Here is a 15,587-nt window from a genome sequence, read left to right as displayed (position 1 = left end):
AGCCGAAGTCACCCGTTCCGGTTACACTGCTGCAAACCCAGTTCACTACCTGGTGTTTTACGTATCGTGTTCAACATCACCAGGGACAAGATCAAGAATGACCATTCCAACTTAACCTCGTTCTCCTTCCTAGTGCATGTTTCTTTTAGTTATTATGATTAATTTCTCTAGCCCCTGCTTCTGTGTAGTTTACTGTACCATGTTGTTCAGCCACAATAAATCAGTTAATATCTCTGGAAGTCAAATGCACAGTTACACCTAAAGAGAAGCTCGATTTCACACAACAGAAATGTACCTTTTCCACTCCCCTGTCTCCACTGGCATCTTCCTGTTAGCACTCCCAGGCCACCACACTCTTCACATTCAGCATGATGCTTACTCACAGCACAAGAGTCAGGGCAGTCCTCTTCTTTTTTTAAAACTGTTGGCAAAAGTGTTTGCTGTCAGTTCAGGACAAAGGAGATGAATGCACAAGCAAGTCAGCTCAAATCAGAAGGAAAACTCCATTCTTAGGGGTAGATAGGAAGGAAAGAAAGATGAAGAAAGGAGTGAAAGACTGAACACTGACTGATCAAACTATCAGTAAACTTAGATAACAATTGAAGTCCAGGTGTTTCTCTTCCATGAAATAAAAGATAAACGGCAAGATCAAGATGGCATGGTTATCTTTGCTTGATAGCACACTGTCAATGCCTAGAACTGTAGAAATGTGCTAACATACTGATAACAGAAAAACGGAGACTACAAGTACTTACAGCTTCATACAATACTTTTAATTAAGGGAAAACGCTTAGTTCTTGGGCTAATGAGTAGTAGCCCAAAGAGCACCAGCTAGAAATGTGCAACTTCAGACAGCCCAAGGCTCCTGCAAAAAGAAAAGCCCCCTGCAGGCTTTTGTTTCTTCTTCCTTAAGCCATTCGCTTTTGCCATAGGAGTTCTGCTATGATAGAAGGGAACAGAGGCAATTATCAGGTGGAATTGTAAGGTTTTGCATAAAGCGCGATATGGTTTGGAGGGAAATTATTATGTTTCCAGCGTATGCAGTGTGCTGTCCTCCTCTGCTGTGACTGTTACAGAATACTTCTAACGTACTGCCCTTACGAACTTTTCAGTAAAATAAAGCCAGTGCAATTACTACATGAAAGTTAAGCAAAAATGTTTTTTAAAAAAAGAAAAACTGGAGAGAGAAGTGGGGAGAACGATGATTGAATAAATATACTTAGGCCAGAGATCTGTGGTTTGATATATATATCCACACACACTTTTTTTTTCTTCCATAGAAATATGTGAAATACAAAATAAAGGTCACACAGACACACAAAAAAGATTCTTCTAAATCAAATGTCATCATGAATATTAGGAATTGCATATGATACACCACCTTTCTGTGCATTTGTTCTGCAAACAAGTATCTGCTACAGGCACGTCTGAATCGGAACTCAAAATGCAAATTTTGCAATCTGTATCTTGTAGCTCAGACTCATTTTCATTGTTAATGCCATCAGTTTATAGATCACCCTACTAATACACCACCTAAGACCAGTAACATTGGTAAATAAGTAAATAATTTCAATTGACTCAGGTACTTACGAGTTCCTTCCAATACAATAGTGAGGAGGGTTTTGGTATGTTTCCTGCTCTGCTTGTCTGTAGCTTGAATAGTGTATTGTATTTCTTTGCACTCAGGTCTGTGCAGCACAGAGGAATCATTCACATAAAGGCTTCCATATTTGTCTTCTCGGCCTTGAAGTATGCTGACGGGATAACAGCTTACGCTGGGGGACAGTAACTTGTAGGTGATGTTCACACCACGGAATTTCATACAGTTTTCAATGCAGATTTTTCCTATCTAGGCTCAAACACCAACAACGAAATCACAGACAACAGAAACAAAACTATTCCCAAATATATCTGAAAGAAAATTGAGCATATTACACCTTGCAAAGTTCGGCATTTATCTTGGGTTTACAGATTTGATGTTTTACTACCAACGCAGTACGTGAATGCTTCAAATGTGATTTATTCTCAGTAAAAATGAAAGGTAAAGCATTACCATTGTTTTCAGGCTAGCAGTGGAAATGCAAAAAGCCTTGACCCAGAGACTCAGTGATATTTGATGCCTACTGCTGATGGTCAGCAGCGTTCAGGGAGAACAAGACCCTGTGATTTGGGAAAGTCTTAAGTTCAGTCTGTGAAAAGTGTTCATCTGATTCGTGTCAATATAAACAATGCTAGGGCCGCATAATAAAATGTGACCCTCACTGTAACCATTTTGTCAGTCCTCGTATAACCGCAGGCCGGGAGGAAACAGATGATACGTATATAGTTCTTTTTTGCCAGCCCAAAACCGGTTTTGTTGTTAACTGCGCAGTGTTAAACAAGAGATCCTAGGGGAGAACTGAGGCATTTATCATAGTATTAAGCGAGGTTACGAACGGGGTGATCTTTATTATGTATGAATAGAGGGTGTATTGAAGTGGCAGTGTGTAAGCAATTTGTTATATGCATTTGTTGGGGGGGGAAGTGTCTGTTGCGAACTTGCTTGGGTTTATGATGGCCACAGCTGGTGCTGTGCAGGGTGTCGCCTGTTGCACAGGATGTCTGCTGGCATGCCCGAGCGGTGAGGAGCGTGGTAGGAGATACATTGTATACAAGACCCCTCAGCCAATGAGGAGAGTTCGAGAAGTTTCTAGGAGAACTGAAGACCCCTCAGCCAATGAGGAGAGTTCGAGAAGTTTCTAGGAGAACTGAAGACCCCTCAGCCAATGAGGAGAGTTCGAGAAGTTTCTAGGGGAACTACTGCACCTGCACAACCAGGAGGTGGAAAGTCTTTTGGAAGGACACGCCTAGTATGAATATGTAACTACTGTTAGACTATAAAAGAAGCTGGGTTGTTTTTCACAGTGGGCGTCTTGGTAGAGCAGAGACTCCCGATGTGGCCAGCGCTGTTTGCTTGTCTTTATTCATTTAATAAATTATAAACTTTGATTGGAATCCTGTTTGGGACTAAATTCATTTATCACAAGTCCCTACTCTGTTCTAGGCCGATCAGTGAGAAAAACTTTGGTCTTGCTTGAGAAAGCAAAGAGCTCAGCGAGATCAAAGCTGAGACTCTTTTCAAATCAGATAGAAATTGCCAATACATAATTTTTGTAATATTACAGTCAAAAAGTTTCTCGCCAGCAGAGTTCTCTGAAAGCCTTAAAAGGAGTAAGAACCTCATTGTTTCCCATTTGCAATTTTTAAAACATTTTCATCTAAAAATGAAAATACATTGTTTTGCCATATTTGACCTTCTGCCTGCCAGAATATCTATGCTAGAGCACTCTTCAGTCTGAAACAATTTATCTAAGAAGCACAGGAATGTAAAGCTCTGTCTCCCGTCCAGCTCCTATAGGAACTGATCCAAAGCTCACTTTGGTTTTTCCATTTACAAGAGTGGGATTCGGATCAGGCCCAGAGGCATTGGCTTTCCTTGCAGGGAAAACCACAATGTGAAGGGTGGGGTGTTACTGAAGGGAACTTGGTGATGGATTCTTTTCAAATGCTGCAGTTAAGATGTCTTTTCAAGTAAGACCACTGCTGGTAAAAGCGTATCTGTACATCTTGGTTTTAGCATTCTTATTGAAGAATTATTCCCATTCACATCACTGACCGGTCATTTGGCACCACTTTTGTTGGTTTTTTTGGTGGCAGGATAACATACAAAGACTATTAAAGCAATCAGAAGCTAGGCCATTTCTTCCATGCCGTCTCCTCTCCACAGCATGCTGGGACTGGCAAGAAGAAAAGGAAGTAAAGACAAGACTTCAACTGTTCATAAACTCTGTCTAGACACAAGGTCTAGACAAGTCCCTTCCAGAACCACGTCATCTTAGCTTTGGTGCTACGTTGCAGCTGGCAGTGTTTTGCAACTGCTTAGATGGTGTTTCTTTGAGGCAGTAGGAGAACATAATGCTGTTCCATGGCATTAACCTTTATATAGACTAGCTTAAACTGTCCTTTCTGCCTACTCTGTCATAACTGCTTTTTCCAGGCACCTTTTTATGAACAAAAATTTCCTGCAAAGGGGATGGAGAAGAGCCCATAAATTCGGGGTCCCTGAAGAGCAGATTATCCTTAGAGTAGCACATGGGCCAGTTTTGCTTTCTCTGCATACTTTCAGGGGAAGCTAAAAATGCCCCCCCCCCCCCCCCCCCCCCGAAATTTCTACAAGAAAGATAGGCTTTCTTTTTTTGCCTGATTCCATGTGGGAAAGCCCAAGCTTGTAACTTTGCTCTGCACCACAGGTTCTGGAGTCAGCACAGCTCTCAGCACAGCCCCAGGGGAAGGAGGTGGAAGCAGGCAGCTCCTCTTTCTCATGAGGAGGGTGAAAAATAGCCTGGTAATCGGGATTAACATCAACATACAGGGGAGTAACCTACAAAGGTCCATTTTGCAAGACTCTCAATAGTTAACACAGAAATACCATTATCAGAAATAGGAACAGAAAAATCCATCTTTTGAGCTCCAGAGTTTAATAAAGTCTGGATAATGATAATGTTCCTCTTCACTGAATTCCAGGGACATTTGGATATATAACCTCTCTAAAAATCTCAGCCAATGTTATTCATCATTTGTCTCGGTAAATGTCAATAGAGCTTTAAGTCCTTTGATAAGTTAAATGCCACTGGGCAAGCCTGTACTGTCAGGCCATGCTTCTGTTATTCAATTCATTTAGCTGCTCAAATAGACAAATGGCATCAGCCCAGCAGTTAATCATTTCTTCACGCTCTTGTGTTTTCCTTAGGGCAAGAGACAGTTCAGCCTTCATATTGATTTGGCCCAGTACTTTTCCTCACTGCTCTGGCACATCACGGCTAATTATGCAGACGACTTTAATAATGTGAAGTGCTGGGGACTAAGCTGCTTACATTGACTTGTGCTCCAAGCCGAGCACACTGTAAATTCAAACCCAGTCTCGGAAGTAAGTGGATGACACTTTAACTGATTGAGAACACCACCTCCAGAGCCAGGATGAATTTTGCACTTTGCTGGTTGAGAATCAGAACAAAATCTCTTTGTGAATTTGTGTTTGGGCAGCACAAAGAAACATCTCTTCCCACAGACTTGGGAGTTCTTGCCAGGAACAATTTTCCCTGCTACTACTGCCACCCAGTGAAACTGCACCGTTAGTGGGAAGCACCATGGTTTCTAGAAGCCCTAAAATTCCCTTTCAGATGTTTGACTGTCCTGACAACATGCAAAACCAGCAGCTTTAAAAGTTAACTGGGTTTTGTTCTGGGTTTTTTTGTTTTGTTTTGTTTTGCATTCTGGACCTAGGAAACTATATGCTCCCAGACTCCAAACAAATCTGTTCAAGCAATCTAGGGTATGCACAGATAAACATGGTTTAACCAAATTTAATTTTGAACTCATTCATTCATAATATCATTGTATGCATACACCTATATATAAAACCTGCGTGTATATGTATACATATATAGACACACACATGCACACCCCCCAAAAATGAATTAATTCATCTATATTCATACATACCTAAGTTAAGTTTCCACACTTTTTACAATTACAGTCATGCTGTGACATACATACAGTTGCAGCCCATTTCTAGACGCTAAGAGCTAGACCACAAGTATCTTACACACCTATGCTATTATTTCTTCTAGGGGGAAACCCACTGTTTTCACCCTGTCTCCAGGCAAGAGTTTTTTTACACTGCTGAGAATAAAGCTTTCACAATCTGGTGCTACAAAAAACCCCAAACCTAACACAAAAAAATATCGTGTTCCGCACAAAAAGCACAGAATATGCTCTGAAGTTTCTAATAGACTGCAAATTTAAAAGTTGCAGCCACAAGGCACCACAAAATGTCATAAAGAAGTAGCTTTTTGTAGGGAGCCCACTATGTGAGCACACTTGGTACCTTTCTCTTATTTAGGATATTCAGTGGAGACTACAGGTAAAATGTCTCTTGACGAAGCAGTAGCATTTTTATTGGTCATGTAAGACCTGTTCCGTACTCTGAAAAGCTATCAAGCCATAGTGCATTTCATCAGATTAAGTATAAGAACACCTAATATATCTATCTTTCCTTTTTGTTTCTTTTTACAATTAGCCAGAAGCTTAAATATTAATAAAACTGAATTCTTCTTTAGAAGTCTTCTAATGAATTGGTTTTCTCTGCAATTGGGATCACCACATTTTAGTCTCAGTCCTCCTCTCTGCTACAAATACAGAGGCAGTTTTATAGCTTTATTTAGTTGTGAGGTATACTTTCCAGCAGCTCTCCCAAAATGGCTCATCACTGATGTTTTTAATATTCACTTTCATAACATTAATTATATTGAACTAGTTCTTTATTAATGTACATGTTCCATAGGAATTACATTGTAATTTTCACCTGATTAATGTCAACCTGTTAGAAAGTGTTTCTGGAAGGCATTATTAATGGCAATGGTAGTGATTAAGCTAAAAGGACAGTTAGATTAGGAAACACATTAATTACTAACTAGCCGTTATCTACAGAAAAGCCATTAACATACTGGAATATGTACAGCTGGGACTCCAATAGCTGGGACAAGTTTCTTTCTTTGCCCTTGACATTTTTCCAGTTATTCATGCCTAAGCCACTCATGGTTGCAAGCCCTCCTGTCTATAACACATGTTATTTTTCTCTATTAATACTTCCATGTGTGGCCCTTCCTCTGTTATTGCGTGACAGGAGAGCTAGTTTCCAGTCTACCTCCTATCCACTGCATCCAGCAACAATCACTGATACCACATTTTTCATTAATTCTACTTAAAACAGCTAAAACCAATGCTTTAAGGCATCTTGCCCCGGTAATCTATTTATTAAGCTCTTTCTCTAAGACCGTGTAAGTATAATTAACACAGTTCTTACTTGTGCAAAGCGTTCAGCATTTCTGTTCACCATGAACTGGTAAGTCATGTTTGGAAACTGAATGCTGACAGGGAGGATGGAGACATTGAAATGAAGAATCACCGATCTTTCTGGGCCATGAAATTCTGTGTCATTCACCAAAACATCCAACTGGAAGGAACGATGCTCTGTGACTGAAATACTTTTATTCAGTACCAGTTCTGCAAAGGAAAAGATTAGTCTATTACTGACCCACATTATCTGCAAATGTGTATTTTGATACTGCAATCCCAACAAAATTATACGTATCAAAATTATACATATCAGAGTTATTCCTAACAGGAGACAGAAGGTGAGTTAAATATGAAAATATGCTCCTATGGAGTTATGCTCTGTGCCATGCAAGATGTTTGGAGAGGTCCCGTCCCCTTCCCTTCTACCTACCATGCTGAGAACCCTGCAATCAGAACCTCTTGGTTATCGGTATACACAACATCATCCCGTACGCTCCCTATCCCAGAGATGCACAAACTCCATTTTTTTCAGTACATGTTTAAAACTCAGCATTTGCTTCACTTGAAATTTCTCAGCTTTCTTTGGCTCAATATTTACAAAATGCTTGAAAAAGTTCAAGAGCTTATTGGTCAATTACTAACAAGCAACTTCTCCTTTATCTGAAGAAAGAGACCTTACTGTACTCATGTCGAGTTCCCCTCACTTGGCTGCCGTTTGGGCTGAAGTGGATTTCATCGAAGATGTGCTCTACCCGAAATGTTTCACTTATCCAGGGGTCATCAGTAATGATGGTTCCTGTGTATTTCTTTCTGCTGCTTTCAAGGGGATAAATAGGTGTGGTGTCTGCATCGTATACAGTTAGTGTTGCAAGAACAGTTCCCTAGAAGGAAATAATAAACGACATTGCTGAATGACCTGAAGCTTTCTTCCTCTGATACGTGTTTAAGAGATTGAAATATTGGTCAAATAAAACCTTACAACTTTCACTCAAGCCCACTTTCATTCAAATTCATTTTAAGCTAAAGGTTACCACTATTTCACACCTATCTGAATCTGAGTTGAAAGGTCAAAAGAAGACAGCAGTGAAAAAGAACTTGTCATATAATCATTTGAGTCTATGTCTAAATACAGTGCTAAACTTTTGAGGGAGGAAATGAGTGCACAAGCACAGCTCTTGATTTTGTCATTTTTTAAAATCAATGTTATTCTACAATACTACTAATAAAAAGCAGGTAAGTAATATGTGCATTTAAAAGACATGAAATACATTCAGACAGGTCAAACTCATTACCCAAATGACAGAAGTGGCCTGGGTTGTCTTGTCTTCTGCTTAGTCTACTAGCTTGCTGTTGTCTACCTGGACTCTGAAGCCACAAGGCCTTTAAGATTTCTATTAGCAATTCTGTTGTTTCAAGTTCGTTTAGTTTCCAAATGTAATGATTTTTTTCCTCACTGCAAAATGGCAGTGAAATTCACTACGTTCTGAACACTTTGCAGGCATGTAACTTCGAAGAGGATATTTTATTTTAGAAAACAATTTTATGAGACCTTCACTTTCTATCATACAGAGCTAAATGAAACTCCCAAATCTGAAAATTACCAAAAGTAAAAAGGAATTACTTTATGCCCAGGCAATATAATGTGTTCATAGGTGTCTTGTCAACACTTGTTCTAGTCGGGAGGTGGCAGCAAACTCCCAAAATCATTATTTTTCCCTTCCAGACACAAATAAGAGGAAAATGTACTTTTAGGGGAAATTTGACTACAAAAAAAGATGTTGTTGTTACGGAACAGAAGTTCTCTCACAAAAAATGCATCATTTAGGCCCTAAAAGAAGTGCCTTCTTTATACCATTGATTTTTAAAGGGTTGTTGCTCCGGTAGAAGAGCCAAAGAGCCAACCTCTATACTTCTCTACCGAAGCAAGGGCTGTATGCGTGCAGGGGGCACACACAAAGCCACCCACGGGTTCAGACCTCCTGAAAGATCACCTTGGCACGGTAAGGGAAAAGTGGGAGGACACCATCAAAGCAAGACCCTGGAGCTCTCCCTTAACAGCCTGACACTGGAAACTTTAACACCTTTGCAGGTACAATGTTTGTCTGCAGAAGGCAACTGCTTCTTTTAGCTTTCTGTTACTGGTACAGCATCCTAATATATGTTCTGAATGTAGTCCCAATATCTTATATAGATTTGCATGTATGGGATGATACACACATACACTTGCTCTAACAACAGCAATTCTAGCCACCTAGGGGAAGCAACCCCGTAACAAATACAGAGCAGAGCTCAGTATGGGGAGATATGGTGATCTTGACCACAGTCTCAGCAATGGTCCATCCTGACCTCAGGAACTGCTCACATTTCTTTACACTGTTTAATTCCTAACCCAAACTCTTCATTCTTTGGGGTCTGCATAAGATATAACTCGGGGGAGAGGAATCCTACAAACCCAGCATTTTACAATCACAGGTCTGTAGAGTATGGTGTGGTGATGTGCTCGTTGCTGAGATCCATTACCCAGAGCACGGTGTTTCCCAGTAGTCCTGCCTCCACTGCTGCACTCCTACTTCAGGGACTAGATAAAGGAGAACATTACCTCTTTCCTGTTGAACTCCACGACAGCATCTGCAGTATCGGTGCCATTGGGAAGGAAGGGAGGAGAGTCATCTTCATCTAACACATTCACCAGGAAGGGCACCTCAACCTGCATTTCCCTGAAGCCCTCTCTCACGGTACATTTGGCAATCAGCTCATATCTCTCTCTCTCTTCTCGATCTAGGCGCTGTGTCACACTCACGCCAGTGGTGTTCTCATTGTATCGAAAGGGCATACCTTCAGCTGAAAAACACAGTACGAATAGGGACAATCACTTCCCGTTACAGGACTCCGATAGTTTTCTTCTTTAATACTCTTTTCCAATACAGTAAATCCATTTGGCCTGCATGATAAAAGGCAAACTCGGAAGTAAAACAGAAGGGAGTTGTGGGGTTATATTAGAGTAGGCAGAAAACATGGAAGAGACGGAAAGATCCTATGGTCTACAAGCAGCACAATTTAAAGCTCAGGATATTCCCAGTCTGCTCTTTGCAGGTGCAAACTTCTAAAACCAATCTTTTCCTTACAGAAGGGGACAGTCCTCCTTGCCATCCCCTCTGTATATATCAAAGGCAAAATCTTCAGGCTCAGTTCACGTTTGCAACGGAATTTCCTTTATAGAATCAATCTAGAGGATCTACTACAAAAGAGATCTTAACAGTGCACCTGTTTACATCTATTGCTGGTACGTGAGCGGCTCAGTTCTAGTTTTACCTGCTAGCAGTTTGTAGGAAATGCTGAGATTCTGACACAGATGATGAACTGAGGGTAACTGGAGCTGATGAAATGTGCCAGGTGGTTTATTCTCCTTGATGTGAAAGGAGAGATCCATTTCTGTGAAGCAAAGCTGCCTTGCTGTCAGGGAACTGCAAGCTGGTGCAGTAGCATTGATCAAGGAGAGGAAAACTGTGGTGCGCGTAGCAGAATCGCATTCCTTCTCTTGGAAAGGGTGGGATGAAAGGAAGACATACAGCATCACCTTTGATAATGGCATCCAGTTTCCTACAGCTTCAGAAAAAAAACAAAAAAACAAAAAAACAAACAAAAAAAAACAAACCACCAGAAATATTTTACAGAAGACAAGCCAACATTTCTTTTACTCATTTTGTACTCTAGTCCATTATTCCACAAACAACCATATAGTCCTATTATGTAATAAAACAATTCTTCAATACGTCACCTGCTGGTGGGAAGACCTTAAACCTTAATCTTAGTAACTCCACTAGCCAAAAAACTATAGGCGTTAGCACCAATTTTATGTTGTAGAACCTTACAGAACAATATCAGCATTCTGTCTGTAAGACACTGATATAAACCAGGCCACTATTAGTAATCAGCTTTTTGATAGGACTGGTTTCTGGAGGTACTAGGACAGAGTGGGGTGGCAGCAGGGAAAAAAAGTGCCTGAAATGGCAACAGATATTCAGGACAGACCCATAACTACTATCATTTAAGTCACAGCGTTCTGATAGTTTATACCAGTCAAGGATACGGGCCAAACTGTTTACGTTTAGATGACAAATTGCTTCATCGTTTTGAAATATAAAGAGCTGGTCAAAAGATACCATAGAAGTTAAAACCAACCTGTGGCATCTACTAATACACCCTCAAGCCTTAATTATTTTGACTACCTTGCTTTGACTACAGTGAGAATGATAGTATCTCTGTAACAGATCTAATTAACTTGAAAAGATGCTCTAGGTCACTTTGATCCATATGAACAAAACAAGACTCTCAAGTTCTGGATAGCTGTTCTTTCTTTGTTCAGTTACAGATAGCTATCTGATATTCATGAAGACCGAGTACCAAAAATGCAGTGAAAATGGGTGAGATACGAAGCACTCAGCACTTAAAAAATAAAGCTGTAAGCGTCTGAAGTTGAACATTTCAACATCAAGGCACCTAAGTCAAAGGGTAGTGTTGATATATGGCTCTTACAGACTCAAGACAGTTACTACAGTCTCTCTCCAACAGCAGAATTTCTGCAACTGATCACAGCAGTATGCCATTAACTCCTCACCCATTTCCTTCTCCACCATCTAATGATACCTAATTTCCTCATAGATCAAAATCACCAAAACCAATTTAGTGCTAGAGCATAAAAAAGAAGGGGAAAAAACTGAGATAATTCATTTCTGTCGTTCAATAGTAAGCTTCTCTAACAAGGCCAAATCTCAAGTGAGGGAGAGAGGTACACTTAACCATTTCTTCCAAGAGCTGTTTGTTGTTGCATGCAAATGTACTTTGTGAATCCATGTTACCAGAGTTCAAGGACTGTTTTATATAAGAGTCTGAACTAATCTAACTGCATTGGTCTGGGCATTAAGCGCCTAGCATTAACACAGTAGAATTGGCTTAATTTGCATGAGTAGATGAACAAACTGCAAATCTCAATGTAAAGCTGTGATTTATACAGCTGTGAAATGCAGAAAAAACTATTTCGAGTAGTGCAACTTTCCCACTGTACTGGAGTCCACAGTATGAGCAACTGGATCTGTCCCAGGTCAGTGTTTGCTTTGGCATATGGTTCCCTGCATTTGTTGTGGGTTTCTTTGGGTCTGGTTCCTCATTTTAAAAGGGCAGACGTGTTTTTTCCAAATTTGATGCTCATATGCTGATGGATAAATCCCATGATCTGAATGTACTTTGCTTTAACAACAGATACTTCAACAAGAAAAGCTAGTCTTCTCATACTTACACAGCATGTTAAAGTCTTCTCTATCCAGGCTTTTACTGAGGTAGAGAAGTCCTGTTTTTTCTCTGATTTGAAACCAATGATTTTCATGGGATCTTGCTCGAGAAATGACAAGATTCTGGCACAGATGAAAGTGGGCCACTTCCCCATGTGAATCCCTCAAGGCATGGATGCGCAGGAGTGGCGTACCTGCTGGCTGATCAATGTAAACATTCTCCGAGTACTCTTTCCTGGGGAAGTAGAGACCAAAGGCAGCTGCAAAGGAAGGCACACAAGAGGAGAGGTGCTCCAAGTTAAATGATTTTTGCACTAGCATTTTCTTAAGAGATGCATTTCCAAAGAACCAAGGCTTCATTCTCTAGAGATTAACGAAGCATTCAATAAAGATGTGGGAAAAGGTAGATCTTCATCTGGTGTAAGTAAGTATAGTTTCACCGCCCTCAAGCCAGGGACGTAGCCACCAAAAATTTGGCCTATAGTTTATGTTCAAGTTACAAAATCATCTGCTTTTTGAAAGCAAAAATGCTTTGCTGTAAACACGGCCCAGTTTAAGCAGAACGCTTAATGAAGCTTTGCTTGCCAAATTTTACTTAGGCTCGTATCTGGAGCGCTCAGCTGTCATTTCATTCTCTCACAGATGATATTCAAAGAAGGAGAAAACCTTTGATGAAATCACACGCTTTAAAACCCTAAACACACTCTCTGTTGAGAGAAAACACAGAAATGTATCGATGGCCCGCACACTTTTCCTTGGATTACATAAAGCTTCTCTTACATAGGAGTCCTTTCGTGGCTCCCTCCCTTTCTAAACAGGCCAGCACGATACTTCTGGTACAGAAAATGGGAGTTGTTTAAATAAAATCGATATGAAAGTCTTACAAGTATTTAAAAAATGACAGATGGGAAAGCTGAGAACTGACTTGCCTGAAATGGGGAGGGAAATGTACATTTATTTTTAATACCATGACTGTGACTGACCCATTGTTCTTCTCTGATTTTTTACCCCTCTAACACTGCAGACATTTACATTTAGTAGGGCTCAACTGCCCCGATACCTGTTTCTTCAGCCAGTCTCATCTTACCAGGTCACCCTGCAATGGCCTCCCTATGCCTTTCCAATGCTTTCCTTCCAATTCTACTGCTTGCAAATACGATGACAGTGGAACGCCTGATAAGCAAGGAAGGTACAAAGGGATGCTCATTGCATTGGTGTGCACTGAAACACTGGAACTGTCACTCTTGTACTTCACCTGCACTCACAGTCACTACTTGCTCCCATACAAAAGAATACTTGCATACTGCAGAATTTTGCATCATTTAATCTGATTTGATAAGGAATAAGGCATATAAAAGGCTCACACATCTGCTGAACAAATGAAAATAATAACAGTTTCCATATGTTACTGATACAAAACTTAGCTTAGCTTAAATCAAGCCAGATACAACTGGAAACGATGGTAATACAGCAGTAAAATTAGGGACATAATGCCAAAACATCTTCAAAATAGTATCAGGCTGTAGCACGTATTTATTTTTTATTATTATTGGATCCATACACTGTTCTACTGAACAGAGAGGACTGCAAACAAACTGTAAACAAGAGACCTCTAATTTCATTTGGAAATACCACAGAAACCACTGTACCTTGCAATGATTCCTGACATCATCAGTATCCCTGGATTTACAGAGGCCCCTTTTTTTTTTTTTTTCCCCCTACATATACTCTGCAATATATGAATAAAGTGGTAAAGTAGTAATATGGTAGGTGAATTCACTCCAAAGTAATTAATTCAAAGGGAAGCCAATGACAATCTTTTGGAGAGTTTGAGAAAAACATTAACTCCTGATGTCCCCTGTCTGGAAGAAGACTATTACTTCTGATTCTGGTGCTACCATCTTTTTTGTATGTAGATTCCTGAACATTCATAATAAATTTCAAATGTTTTTCCAGTCCCTCTGTCTTTTTTGAAGTGCAGGAAAACCTGGTGAATATGCACTGCTAGAAGTCCTAACAAACCAGTTCGTTAACAAGAGGGATAAGGTGATAGCCAAATAGTAAGCCCAGTCCCAGTGCAAGCAAATAGATATCCTTGACGTATTTTCTATAAAATCTTGGTTCTAGAATTATGAAAACTTCCTCACAAGAAGTTCAACACTGAAAATTCACTGCTCAAGACTAAAAAAATGACTTTTAACCCACTGATGTATACAAATGAGGCTTATACAACATTAGCTACAGGACAGAGGAATATTTGCTTTTTCCCTTATTTCTAAGACTGGCGTGAACAGTTCTAATGCAAGTGATGCTGTGTGCTCAACATCACAAACACATCACGCAGTGCAAGAACTGGCACCGTAGCAAGAGACATGAAATCACCTCCAGTAAAAGGAGCATAGAGAAAGTAGAACATATATAAACAGTATGGATGTATAAGTGTGAAACTGGAAAAGAAAAGGGAAAAATGGGATATTTTGAGTTGTAATTATTTATTTCCTTGTCTTAAATAAGTACGTTAAACTTTACATGCTTCGCTCTACAAATCTGGGCCCACACTGCACGCTAGTATGTACGGAGTCGTGTTTAACAAATCACATGAATAATTAGGACAGACATCGCCACTTAAACGTCTGAAACTCTGCATGCAACTACACCTCAGCAGAGGTCAGCATCCTGACTGCTCTGCATTGGAAAGAAAAAGTTAGTATTTATGCTGCAGACTCTCTGAAATTCTTTGGCATCAGTTGACAGGAGCAGTCTTCTCTGTTCTCAGAAAAAAGGGGAAAAAATCCTGTAATATAAAAATTTGATTTCTCTGTAGATAACAGAAATGCAAACCAATGCTTTGTATTTTGAAGAGAGAGGAGGAGTCCTTCATAAAATAATTTAGAATTTGCATCACTAATTAATCAGAGATGTTTTTGACAAATATAAAAGCCACTTCAAGAAATTAGGAAAAGCCGCTGTAAGAAATTTAAGTAGAAGCATGATCTTTTTCTCCCTGATTCAAACCTAAAAGCTAATGAAACTAAATTCTGACCATCAAAAGTGTTAGTTTTTAGTACAGAGCATACTTCTGTATTAAGGACAACACCTAAGGATAGTTTTCAGTGACACCAGTAGATATGACATACTTTCACGTTTTACTTAGAAAACCAGTATTTCAAGTTAAGAGACTTTACAACACTGTAGAAACTTAGATAGTAAAATAAAATAAAATAAAAAAATATAAATTTGATTTAGCCACATAACGAGATTCACCCAGTCCTGCTGATCACAAAATTACTGGGATTTTGTAAAGTGGTTTGTGTCACACTCTAACTCCATTTCAAGCACTGAAAGAGATGAGAGGTATGCAACAGACTGCCCAGGTCACAACTACACTCTGCATATAAATCT

General features: G+C 39.8%; 1 protein-coding gene and 1 long non-coding RNA gene across 5 annotated transcripts in view; one reads left to right on the top strand and one right to left on the bottom strand.

The window, feature by feature from the left end:
* LOC115348154 overlaps positions 1-2,480 on the top strand; it is a 45,609-nt gene extending 43,129 nt beyond the window's left edge. For all 4 annotated transcript variants that reach the window (XR_003925754.2, XR_003925756.2, XR_003925752.2 and 1 more), the window contains one exon: positions 1,687-2,480. This is a non-coding gene — a long non-coding RNA (uncharacterized LOC115348154). The remainder of the gene's footprint in view (positions 1-1,686) is intronic.
* RET (ret proto-oncogene) overlaps positions 1-15,587 on the bottom strand; it is an 86,807-nt gene that overhangs the window by 28,174 nt on the left and 43,046 nt on the right. The window contains exons 2-8 of the mRNA XM_030030314.2: positions 12,194-12,445; positions 10,210-10,503; positions 9,497-9,738; positions 7,577-7,778; positions 6,905-7,104; positions 1,591-1,849; positions 296-421 (exon numbers count right to left, since the gene is read on the bottom strand). Of these exons, the coding sequence (XP_029886174.1) occupies positions 296-421; positions 1,591-1,849; positions 6,905-7,104; positions 7,577-7,778; positions 9,497-9,738; positions 10,210-10,503; positions 12,194-12,445 (1,575 nt within the window). The remainder of the gene's footprint in view (positions 1-295; positions 422-1,590; positions 1,850-6,904; positions 7,105-7,576; positions 7,779-9,496; positions 9,739-10,209; positions 10,504-12,193; positions 12,446-15,587) is intronic.

Source organism: Aquila chrysaetos, chromosome 11 (assembly GCF_900496995.4).
Source record: "Aquila chrysaetos chrysaetos chromosome 11, bAquChr1.4, whole genome shotgun sequence".
Classification (NCBI taxonomy): domain Eukaryota; kingdom Metazoa; phylum Chordata; class Aves; order Accipitriformes; family Accipitridae; genus Aquila; species Aquila chrysaetos.
The sequence above is the reverse complement of the archived record's forward strand: the minus strand, read 5'-3'. Positions and strand labels throughout refer to the sequence as shown.